The 12271-nt window shown below is 52.5% G+C and overlaps 1 protein-coding gene across 1 annotated transcript; it reads right to left on the reverse strand.

The window, feature by feature from the left end:
- Positions 1-4369: 4369 nt before the first annotated feature.
- Positions 4370-5902, reverse strand: LOC135888429 (thaicobrin-like). The gene is made up of 2 exons (XM_065416242.1): positions 5827-5902; positions 4370-4875 (listed from the first exon to the last, which is right to left on the reverse strand). The coding sequence occupies exons 1-2, from the start codon at positions 5900-5902 to the stop codon at positions 4370-4372; spliced, it is 582 nt and encodes a 193-aa protein (XP_065272314.1).
- Between the last annotated feature and the right edge of the window lie 6369 nt (positions 5903-12271).

Below are 12271 nucleotides of genomic sequence, written 5' to 3' on the forward strand. Positions count from 1 at the left end.
AGTCCTGAAAAAGGGCTGACTTTCTCATTGTTATCCTATCATGATAAAATTAATCCATTGGAATATAAATATTGTACTTATATGTTCAGTGTATAGTCTATAGAGCAGTATAAACAAGTCACTGTCTGTTTGAAATTTTAGTTTGTCCTGACTTCGCTAGTGCTTTTTATGCAGCCTGTTGTAAAACTAGGCAAATATCTAGATGAGTTGATGTACCCCCTGGAAGATCTCTGTGTGGCCACCGGCAGGACACATATCCCCGGTTGAGAACCCCTGCCCTAGTGTGGACCACAAAGCAACCTCACAGGCAAATATTTATGTCCTGGGAGTAACAGTGCTGGTGTTGGTCGTGGGGCTTGAGGAGCGTCTGTCTAGATTATAATATTGCCAACCCCAAAGGTTGAAAAATCATGACTCAACCCCCTCTTCCCCCCTGCAAAAAATGTTGAGATTGGCCCCAAACCCATGAGATTTAAAAAAACAAAAACAAAAACGGTGTGGTTTTTTTTTGGGTCTGTCTGATTTTTGAACTCCTTCCAGTATGTGTCAACTAATGTTGCCCCCTCTCCCAAATGTGTGACTTTGTTCTCTGCTGCAGGCAGCCCCCTCCCCATCTGAATATCCCCTGCCCAGCAGTTAACTCTCCCCCCCAAAATACCCAAATCAATCCTGTGCCCCCTCCCAGATCTGTCTGTCACCCAACCCCCGCATCTGTCCTTCCCCCTTGTCTGCCCCCCGCCAGCTTCTACCTGAATTCTGCCCTCAGATCTGCTGTCACCCAGCTCCCTCCATCAGTTCTGACCCCACATCTGGCCCTCATACCCTATATCCCCTTTGCAGCTCCCGGGGTTCTTCAACACCTGAGCCAGATGAGCAGGTGAAAGAAGTGGATTCTCAGATATTCTGATCGCCATATTTGGGCCGGGAAGGAATTTTCCTCCAGGGCAGATTAGCAGAGGCCCTGGGGGTTTTTCGCCTTCCTCTGCAGCGTGGGGCATGGGTCACTTGCTGGAAGATTCTCTGCACCTTGAAGTCTTTAAACCATGATTTGAGGGCTTCAATGGCTCAGACACAGGTTTGATACAGGAGTGGGTGGGTGAGATTCTGGGCAGGTCTACACTAATCCCCCAATTCGAACTAAGGTACGCAACTTCAGCTACGTGAATAACATAGCTGAAGTTTGAAGTACCTTAGTTCGAACTTACCTCCGTCCAGACGCGGCAGGCAGGCTCCCCCGTCGACTTTGCGTACTCCTCTCGTCGAGCTGGAGTACCGCAGTCGACGGCGAGCACTTTCGGGATCGACTTATCGCGTCCAGACAAGACGCGATAAGTCGAACCCAGAAGTTCGATTTGCTTGCCGCCGAACTACCGGGTAAGTGTAGACCTACCCTCAGTGACCTGCGTTGTTCAGGAGGTCAGACTAGACGATCAATAATGGTCCCCTCTGACCTTAAAGTCTATGATTCTATGATTCATAAGTGGATTCTCAGCCCTGGCGGAGCAGCTGTAGTGGGGTCCCCGTTCCCAGGCTGCGTGTTGCAGGGATGGAAAGGGGGCGGGGGCAAGGCAGAGGAGCCATCTCATTGTTCATAGTAGGGGAAAGGAAGAAAAATGAGGGAATGGATTTGCCTTGAGCTGCTGGGTAGAGCTGGGCAAAACATCAATTTTTGGTTCAGTGGCCAACCCAGAAAAGAAAAGAAAAGAAATTGTTGAGGGTTAACCTGAACTGACTGTTTGCTTGTTTTTTTCCTCAGCAAATATTCCAAAGCCATCTCATTTTAAATGACAATCTTCTTGAACTAAAAAAAAAAAAAAAAAAAAAAAATGTCCAACCTGTGTTTGGCAGGCAAGGAGCTGGGAAAGGATTGAGAGGCAATGAAGTGAATAATGGGACTAAACGTTTATTGCAAAATCAGGGATATTTCTGCTAGTTACAGAAAAGCAGGAAGGACAAATAGGACACACTCTGAACAGAAATCCCCTCATTAACAGGCCTGGCACTGGGCTTTGTTTTATTCTGTGCATCTCACGGGACTTTCCCATTGACTCACTTCACATTTATTTCCTATTCCCGTTATTGCTGGGGTAGTCCGCACCCGGGCCATTGGCTTGTTTGTTAACTTGAATAAAACAGGGATGGAGATGAGGAAGGACCAGCCCATGATGGGCCTGGAGCATCATTCTCAAATGCCTCATGTCTCGTTCCCTTTCTATCACAGAGCAGAGAGAAGAGACCATGCGTATGTCTACACAGCAACCAGGCACCCATGGCTGGCCCTTGCCAGCCAACTTGGGCTTGCGGGGCTCAGGCTACGGGGCTGTTTCATTGCTGTCTAGACTTCCGGGCTCGGGCTGGCGTCTGAGCTCTGAGACCCTCCTGTCTTGTGCCTGGCCTCAAGCTGGAGCACGGACGTCTATACCGATATTTTTAGCTCTACTGCCAGAGCCCCAAGAGCATGAATCAGCTGATCTGCGCTCTGGACTCTCTGCCGTGGGTTTTTTATTGCCCTGTAGACGTTCCCTATGCTGCTCGGAGAGTCTCTGCGGAAGCACAACCAGAGACTAGGGAGTGAGTTTCACTTCCTCAAAACTATTTAAGTGCCTAAGTTCCGCTGAGAATCTGGGCCTAGGAGGTTAGGAAGAGGACAAGACTTAGTTCTGAGTGAACTAGGGAGTCTTCCAGGCTCATCAAAGCTAAAAACGAAGGGTAGATCTGCACTGCATTTTGCAGCCCATGGGAATGAGAGACTCAAGCTCATGGGGCTGGTGCTAGCGCTCTGAATGGTGCTGTGCGCAGGGCCGGCTCTAGGATTTTTGCCGCCCCAAGCGAAAACAATTTTGGCCGCTCCCCCACGTTTTTTTTCTTACCCCACCCCCGGCCCCGCCTCAACTCCGCCCCTTCCCCAAATCCCCAGCCTGCCTCCTCCCCCAGGCTCTCAAGCCTAGGAGGGAGGGAAGCTGCGCATGCGCTGCGGCCACTCGGAGTCTCCCCCTCCCTCCCAGGCTCTCAAACCTGGGAGGGAGGGGGAGCAGCACGCGAATCATCTGTTTCAGGCGCCGCGGCCGCTCGGGATCTCCCCCTCCCTTCCAGGTTTGAGAGCTGGGAGGGAGGGGGAGCAGCGGCGCGCGAATCAGCTGTTTCGCGCGCCGCGGCCCCTCGGGATCTCCCCCTCCCTCCCAGGTTTGAGAGCCTGGGAGGGAGGGGGAGCAGCAGCGCGCGAATCAGCTGTTTCGCGCGCCGTGGCACACGAGCGGCAGCAGCGGAGGTGAGCTAGGGCGGCCGGGGCACATTTTTAGGGGCGGCATTCTCACGCCGGCCATGCCGCCCCTAAAAGTGTGCCGCCCCAAGCACCAGCTTGTTTTGCTGGTGCCTAGAGCCGGCCCTGGCTGTGCGGACGGAGCTTTGAAATTGTGGCTCAGGCTCTGAAGCTCTCCCCCTCCCCCTCCCCAGGCTTCAGACCTGAGCTGCAACTTCTATGCAGCACATTCTGGAGCCCTCACGCAAGCCCCGCTAGTCCGAGACTCTTGACCCGGGCTGGGATGACCCACAATGGGGCGTAGACATTCCTGGAGGGCTTGTCTCCATGCAACGCTGCACCTGTTTAACGAAAGCTGGGATTTAAGCCGCATGTAGTTAAACCCCTTCAAACACCTGCATGGACCCTCTTAAATCAAGACAAATGATCCTTTTTAAGTCAATTAGGAGCAAGTTTAAGCTAAAGCCAGTCTTGCCAACCCCCAGTGTTCAAAAATGATGAGTCAGGGCTCCTCAAAAATCAAGAGATTTTTAAAAAAAATCATTGTAGCACCTATACATGGATCAGGACCCTGTTGTGCAAGGTGCTGTACAGACCCAGATTAGAAAATGACCCCTTGATGCAAAGAGCTTACAGTAATAAATGTGGGATATTTTAATTTGTTGGAGCCTTTAGGAGTCACATTTTCAATCTCTCCTCTGCAACTCGGAGGGCTGGAAATTTCTTCCAGGTATTGAATGAATCTTCTTATTCTGTTTGTGTTATTAATTGTTAATTAATTAATTACCATCATTATTATATTAATGGATTGATTTAATAAGAGCTCAGATCCTGATGGAATCACAAGAAAAAAAAACACCAAATATCATGACACTCACAAGAAAACCACATGTGCTGGCAATGCTTAAAATTGAGCCACGCTGCTCGTAAGCCAAATTAAGATCATCCAGACTGGTGTTTGCTCCAGGTTCAAATTAAATCAGACCCTGGTGCAAAGCCTGCATGTAGACAAGGCCGCAGAGGCTCAGGGGAGGCTGTGCAGGAAATGGCTAGAGAGAGGGGCACATTTCATGGGGGGGGGGGTCCCAGTGGGATGTTTCCCCCTGTGCCTCAAGGGATCAGTGTGAGGTGGACCCCTCCGCCCAAGTAGAAGAAAGGGAAAACTTTTTCCCCATTGAAGGAGGCCAATATCATAGTCGTATGGTCATCTTCATAAAATGCCACCCAATCCCCTTCGTAATCCAGACAAACCCCGATCTTCCCAGGCCTCCCACTATGGGGTTGGGGGGTCTCAAAGGAGCCGAATGCCTCCCTCCGAAGCCACCAGCGCCCTTGAGACCAGATCCCATCCTCAGGGCTAAGAGTGAGCCATTCCTTCCTCTTCACGGACTCTCTGGCGACCCCCACAGCCCACTCCCTCTGATCCCCAAACTCCACCTCCCAGTAATGTCTCCCTGAGGTGAACCCCTTGGAGCCCAGTACACAGGGAGCAAGATCAAATCTGTGGGGATTCTCGGGCAAGTCCTGTTGTGGTTTCTCTCCCGATCTCACAGATTTCCCATCCGCAGACACAATGAGCCAAGGGTTCGCGGTGTCAGGATCCAGAATCACATCCGCTGGGGCGGGGGGGAGAGAGAGAGAGAATCAGAGCGTTAGATCTGGCTGTGTACAGCACATGGGGTCAGAAAGATCTACAGATACTGGGCTTCTCTCCCATAGACCATCCCTGGCAGTGCTCCAAGTATCTAGAGCTGAGTCAGTTCTGTGGGCATCTGGCCAATATTGCCAGCAACCAGAGTTTCATGCGTGCCTCGTGTATCTAGGTTCAACAGCCACAGCATTTGGGGTGCTCACTACCTGCATCCCACCTGGGAGTGCCTGGGAACTGTCATCCTCCAGGAATTGCTTTAGGAGACTCCTCAACCACCAGCGTACCTGGGAAAGGGCATCCGCTCCTGTAGCCCCTTAGTGGTGGGGCTGGTCAAAAGTGTTCCTTCCACTGAAACTGTTCCAGTGGCAATTGTGGGGTTTGATGAAAGGAAAAGGTTCTACTTTCCTTGATTTTTTTTTTAATTGCTGTTTTTTCATTGAAAAACTAAACAACACACATCCGTGCAAAAAAACAGACCAAATTGATTATTTTTTCCGTTGTTGGCCAAAACTTCTTCCATTTTCACTCTCCCTTCCACCTTCCCCCAGCCCAAAAATGTTGCTTTCCAGGTTGTTGGTTGTTTGCTTGCTTTGAAGAAAGGTCACATTTTTCAGCGCGGGGGCAGGGGTCGTCTCAAATTTTCCAATCATCTCTATTTAAAAGCATGGGGCCCTTCCCCTCTGCCCAAGGCCCCACCTCTCCTCTTCTGCCTCCCCTCACCCACTGGAGCCCAGAGCGCGCGCGCGCACACACACACACACACACACACACACACGCCCCCAGCCCCAGTGCACCGGCTTCAGGGAGGAGCATGGGCCATGCAAGGCTGTTTGGGGAGGCACAGCCACCCCAGTGGCTGTGAGAAAGCATCACACCGTGCAGTGTTTTAGGCTCAGGGTTAGGATGGATGGATTACCTTTGAATTTCTCCAGAAGCTCACTTCTCTGAGGGAAAGCCCCACGGATGAATTTTGGATCAGGAGGAAGAGTCATCTCTGCCTGAAATTTCCCTTCTGACCGCTAGAGATAAAAAACAAACCAACCAACTAACCAACCAAACCCAGAGATTAATAATGCCTCTTCATCTGATTGTTCAATCCTAACAGATATCAAAGGCTTTATCTTTTGTCTTTGCCTTGGTGTGCAAATGTGTCAGGGTTGGCGTAAGCTTCAGTGTGATGGGGGATGCCACCAGGAGAGGAATTAGTAAGGGTGAGACAAGGGGTTGCAGAGGAAGATACAGGGAGGAACGTGAGCGTGGTCAAGTTCAGGCTGAATATTGGACAACTTCCAGATCATGAGACGGGAGAGTATCAGGCTGTGGAATCATCTCCCAAGAGAACTGCCAGGTGTGGGCGCTCCTTCACTTTGGAGCAAACGTGGGCAAACTACGGCCCCTGAGCTTCCGGCCGGGGAGCCTAGTCCCCGGCCCCTCCCGTACTGTGCTCCCTTCCCTGCAGCCTCAGCGCACCGCGCCGCCAGCGCTCTGGCCCGCCGCTCCCGCTGGGCAGCGTGGGGAGTACAGCTGGCTCTGGCCGGGTGTCGCAGCTGCAAACTCCTGCTGCTGGTAAGGAGTTGGGGGGGTTGGGTAAGGGAGTGGGGGGTCCTGGGGGGCAGTCAGGAAGGAGGGGGTGGTTGGATGGGGCAGAGGTTCTGAGGGGGCGGTCAGGGGATGGGGAACATGGAGGGTTGGGAGTGGGAGTCTCGAGGGGCCTGTCAGGGGGCGGGATATAGATAGGGGTTGGGAGGGCAGTCAGGGGACAGAGAGCAGGCGGGGTTGGATAAGGGGGTTGGATTCCAGAGGGCAGTTAGGGGCGGGGGGTCCCAGGAGGGGGTGGTCAGGGGACAAGGAGCAGAGGGTAGTTGGATAGGGGGTGGGAGTCCCAGGGGGCTGTCAGGGGGTGGGAGTGTGGATGGGGTCGGGGCAGTCAGGGGACAGGGAGTAGGGGACAAGGAGCAAGAGGGGTTGGATGGGTCGGGGGTTCTGAGGGGGGCAGTCAGGGGGCAGGGAGTGGAAGGGGGTGGATAGGGGGCAGAGGCCAGGCTGTTTGGGGAGGCACAGCCTTCCCTACCCGGCCTTCCATACAGTTTCCTGTTCTGCCCCATCGCAACCCCGATGTGGCCCTCGGGCCAAAAAGTTTGCCCACCCCTGCTTTGGAGTGTGGACACAAGACTGGACAAAAACCTAGAAAACGGACTGCAGGGAGCAAACTTGCCTATGGGCGGCAGGTGAAACTTCCCCTGGGGGAGGCTAGCTCCCTGTCCCACCTCTTCCGCCCACGGCCCTGCCCACACTCTACCCGGGCACCGCTCAACCCCCACCCCACCACTTGCCGTGTCCCTCCTCTCCTCCAGCCTCTCCCCTGTGGAGGGGAGCAGCGGGCGGGGGGTCTTGTGGGGGAAGGGTGGAGGAAAGGAGGGACATGGCTGGGACCTCCAGAGAGGGGGTGGAGTGGAGGAGAGGAGAGGAGGGACTCACCAGGCAGCGGTGGGGCCTCGGGGAAGGGGTGGAGCACAGACATGGCTTAGTCTCTCCTGGTCTATTAGACCCACCACCTATGATCATGCCCTAGACATAGGCGCTGACTCCGTGGGTGCTCCGGGTCTCCAATCAAAGATAGAGAGTTACCTCCCCCGCCCCGTCTCTCTATTTCACAACCCGGCATTTCAGGAGAACACGCCCTGCTACGGGCGGCAGGTATCGTAGGCAGGGGGAGGCGGTGCCTCCCCAAACAGCCTAGCGTGGCCCCCGCCCATGCTCTGCCCCCAGGCCAGGCCCCCTCCTGCTGTTCTCAGTGCTCTGCCCTGGCCCAGGCTGGCTGGCCTGCCTCCCGCAGGGACTCAGAGTGGCTGGTGCTGGGGCCATGCCTCCCGGAGACGCTGCCGCTCGGCGCTCCAGGGCTGGCCACTTGGCGCACCAGGGCTGGAGTCTCATCCCCTGGCCGCCCGGTGCTGGGGCCAGGGGCAGTGGTGGGAAGCAAAAGGGAGTGGGAGGGGTGGCGGAAGGGGAGGAGCCTCGTGCACAAGGGGAGGGGCAGAGGGCTAGCCTCTCCCAACGGCCAGGTCACCAGCCACCCCTGCGCCCTGCACTTAGCAGAGGACAATATTTTCTGTAGATTTCCATTAGCCCTAACTGCACTTAAGGGTTGGTATCATTTTTCAAGCCATGACCAGATGACTCTGTTTAGTAGTCTCTGGAAAGTCAGATCCTCTCAACAGGAAGGTTGGTGGCACAAGAAGGGACTTCTTGAGACCAGCCAGGCTAGAAGAAAAACAAACCACCCCAGCTTTCATTTGAATGGTGGAACCGATGCTGTTTACACAACACACACTGAAGTGGGCACGGTCCACACAGACATACAAAACTTGATTTCCAGAGATGCTAACAACCCAGAGCTTCCACTGTCTTTATGTGCTGCTTCTTTGAGGCAGGTTTTTTTTTTTCATTATTTACGTGAAAAAAATATTTTTTTTCATGTTTTGAGCTGAAAAAAAATCAGAATTTGGCAGTTTGGGGCTGATTTTTTTTTTTTTTTTTTGGCAGTTTTGGGGAAAACTTTTTCAAGTGTTGGCACCTTTTGGCTGAATATTTTTTTCCTTTTTGTGTGTGTCTGAAAACTGAAAAATAAATCAGGTTTTCATTTTCTTTTAAGTCAAAATTTTCTGTGGAGAAAACAAACATCCCAATTTCCAGGCAGTTCTAGTATTTGATCCTCTTCCCAGAAAAGACAAAAATAAAAAGCAGGAAACAGCATTCCTAGATTTCACAAACCCATCCTGAGCAGACGGATTGTAATCCCTGTTAGAGACATACCAAACGTCTGCTCCGATCAGAGGCTGTACAGCCGAGTCAAAGGAGCCCTCACAAAGCTGTAACAAGTTGACCAAACACACAGCCCGCCAGATCCCTTACCTCCAAGCACAAGGTCTGCAGCTACTTCTCCGAAACTCCCCGATAGCCTTCTCAAGGGGGCTGATTTGCAACCGGCTTATATACCTAGCCTCACAAACCCTCTCTGTTGCCAGCTCTCTCCCAGATTGCGAAATAAAATATATGTCCTGTTTGACAGCATTCCCAGCAGGCCTGTTTGAGTTGAAGTTTCTCTGGCGAAAGATCTCTCTGTGCTCAGGGGAGGAGGTGTTTCTACCTGGTTCCTCTGAGCACTGGGTGATGCAGGCTCAGCAGGATTTGTGCTCATGGTTTGTAAACACCAGATTTCATACACAATCCCAGTGGTGCTGGAATACATCTAATAGTGGGGGTGCTGAAAGCCAGCCCCCTTTCCCCTGTCTGTGCCCCATCCCCAGAGCTGGGGCTGAGAGCAGGGCCATGTCTCTGGAAGGGTGGGACCCGGAAAGGGCTAAAGGGGCCAAGGATGGGGCCACAGCTGAGGGCGGGCGTGGGGCCGGCAGAGGGACCCCGGGCATGGGCCGACAGCTGGGACCCCAGGCGTGGGACTGGGAGCCAGCGTGCGGGACTGGGACCAGAGCCTCGGGAGCAGGGCCAGCAGCCAGGACCCCGCCTGAGAGCCAGAAGTGGAGCCCCAGGCACGGGGCTGGGACCCCGCATGCGGGGCCAGGAGTGGAGCCCGGCTGTGGGGCCAGCAGCTGGGACCCCGCATGGGGATCCAGGAGTGGAGCCCCGCAGCAACCCCTGCACCCCAAATCCCGTGCCTATGCACAATCTAGACAGCTGGATGAAACAGCCTCCTGTTGGAGTATTTTCCTGGATTCACAGAAGGCAGAGCTCCTGCTGTGAAGTTCAGTTCCAATCTCCTCTTCACAGAATAGGGTGATCAGATGTTCCAATTTTACAGGGACAGTCAATATTTGGGGCTTTTTCTTATATAGGCTCCTATTACCCCCCACCCTCTGTCCCGATTTTTCGCACTTGCTGTCTGGTCAGCCGATCACAGAAATGAGCTGAGCCCTGAGCAAGGAATGGTCTTGTGCCTGTTCTTTGGCTGATCACATTGTGTCAGTTTTAATCAGCCTGTAGGTCAGAGTTAGAGACTCTGGATGACTCAAACAAGAAGACCCCATGAGGCGGGGGGGGGGGTAGTTGAGAGAACACTAGGGGGAGCAGGAGGGGCTAGTTGAGAGAACACTAGGGGGAGCAGGAGGGGCTAGTTGGGCCTCAGGAGACCTGGGCAGTAGCCCCAGCTCTGCTTCCAGATGATCTTCCTGCCTCAGCTTCCACACACGTCAAACAGCGATGATGCTAATAACCTCCTTTGCAAAGTGCGACATCAGAGCTAGATGTTATCATGAAAGTGCGTGCGCTCCCCGAAGATGGAAAAGCCGCATTCGCCCGGGGCATAACTCCTCGGCAGCCAATGGGGCTATCGCTGGGATGCGTCTGACCCTGAGGAAATCCCTCCTGGCAGATCGGAATGCAAGCTGCTTGCTTTGCCGGAGAGGCCCATTGGCCATTGCCCTTGGAAGCAAGAGGTTGATGGCCCATTGAAATCAACAGTGAGCCTTTCCACTGACCATCACAGGTGTTGGATCTTATCAGTGAAATGGCACAATGACTTGATGTAGGGTAGGGAGACGTGCTCTAAGCGAGTGCAGTTGCTACCATGTTGGCTCCATCACTTGTGGACCTGGGGTGTGGCACAAGCATAAGACATGCTCGTGATGGTGCAGGTGTAGCAAATCCAGATGTAGTGTAGACTGACCCCAAGAGACGACTCTATGCTTCCCTCAATCCCCACAGAGAATGTCCCTACTAGGGAAAATCTCCATGCTATTACAGTGCTTCTCAAACTGTGGGTCGGGACCCCAAAGTGGGTCGCAACCCCATTTTAGTGGGGTCACCAGAGCTGGCTTAGACTTGCTGTGTACCAGAGCCAAAGCCCAAGCTGAGCACTTCAGCCCTGGGTGGCGGGGCTCAGGTTACAGGCCCCCTGCCTGAGACTGAAGCCCTTGGGCGGTGGGGCTTTGGCTTTGTTACTCACACAAAATTCTCTGTCACTTGCTCACTCTAGGGCACCCACCCTTACCCTGTTCCTAGGGCTCAGGCATAACCCTGTCAATTTAAGTACCCATTCCCTCCAGGCAGACACTCATTCCTGGTGGGCTCCGGGCAGACACCCATTCCCTCTGGGCCCCCGGATTAATCTTTTGCGGGTTTATGGGGTCTTTTACCAGTGAAAGAGCCCTACACAGTAATATCCTACTTAACCTCTATTTATTAACCATTATCAAAAACAGAATACAGTGCTACACGTACAGTGCTCACCACTCCCAATAAGGCAGATGAACTTTTCTTGATGGCCGGTCAGGATCAGGTCCATCTGGGGGACTCCAGTTTCTGCACGGTGTCATTGCCAACGTGTTGAAATCGGGCAGCTCTGATCTTTGGGGCGGTGTCTTGGAGTTGGTTCCCCAAAGAACTTCCTTTGGGCCCCAGTTTTTATAGTGAAACTTGATTCCTGCTTAGCTGTACCTCAACCAAGCATTTTACTAAAATTTTACTAACCAATCCTAACAAAATTCTCTAACCAATCCTAACCCAAAACCTTAATTAATTTACACCTAGCAAAATTAATTATACGGCAGACAGAAACAATCAAAGGACCGGACAGAGATCATGCAGACAAACAATAGGGAAGTGGGGACCATAATGACAAAACAATACAGAAATGGGGATTTCCCAACCACAACTACTGATAAGTGGTCTCCTGCCAAGCTCTAAGATACAACCACATTTGCTTCGATCCCTCTTGCTTCGATCCCTCAGACAGAGACAAACACCTACAGGATCTCTATCAAGCATTCTTAAAACTGCAATACCCACCTGGTGAAGTGAAGAAACAGATTGACAGAGCCAGAAGTGTACCCAGAAGTCACCTACTATAAGACAGGTCCAACAAAGAAAGTAACAGAACGCCACTAGCCGCCACCTACAGCCCCCAACTAAAATTTCTCCAGCGCATCATCAAGGATCTACAACCTATCCTGAAGGATGATCCCTCACTCTCACAGACCTTGGGAGACAGGCCAGTCTTCGCTTACAGACAGCCCCCCAACCTGAAGCAAATATTCACCAGCAACTACACACCACACAACAAAAACAACAACCCAGGAACCAAACCCTGCAACAAACCCCGGTGCCAACTCTGTCCACATATCTATTCAAGGGACACCATCATAGGACCTAACCACATCAGCCACACCATCAGGGGCTCGTTCACCTGCAAATATACCAATGTGATATATGCCATCATGTGCCAGCAATGCCCCTATGCCATGTACATTGGCCAAACCGGACAGTCTCTACGCAAAAGAATAAATGGACACAAATCTGACAGGAATCATAACATTCAAAAACAAGTAGGAGAACACTTCAATCTCTCT

This window comes from Emys orbicularis, chromosome 13 (assembly GCF_028017835.1).
Source record: "Emys orbicularis isolate rEmyOrb1 chromosome 13, rEmyOrb1.hap1, whole genome shotgun sequence".
Classification (NCBI taxonomy): Eukaryota; Metazoa; Chordata; order Testudines; family Emydidae; genus Emys; species Emys orbicularis.

Coding starts and splice junctions, on each gene's coding strand:
- LOC135888429 (XM_065416242.1), bottom strand. CDS start 5,902: ATGACTCTTCCTCCTGATCCAAAATTCATCCGTGGGGCTTTCCCTCAG. Junction 4,876..5,826: donor GCTTCTGGAGAAATTCAAAG/GTAATCCATCCA, acceptor CCCCCGCCCCAG/CGGATGTGATTCTGGATCCT.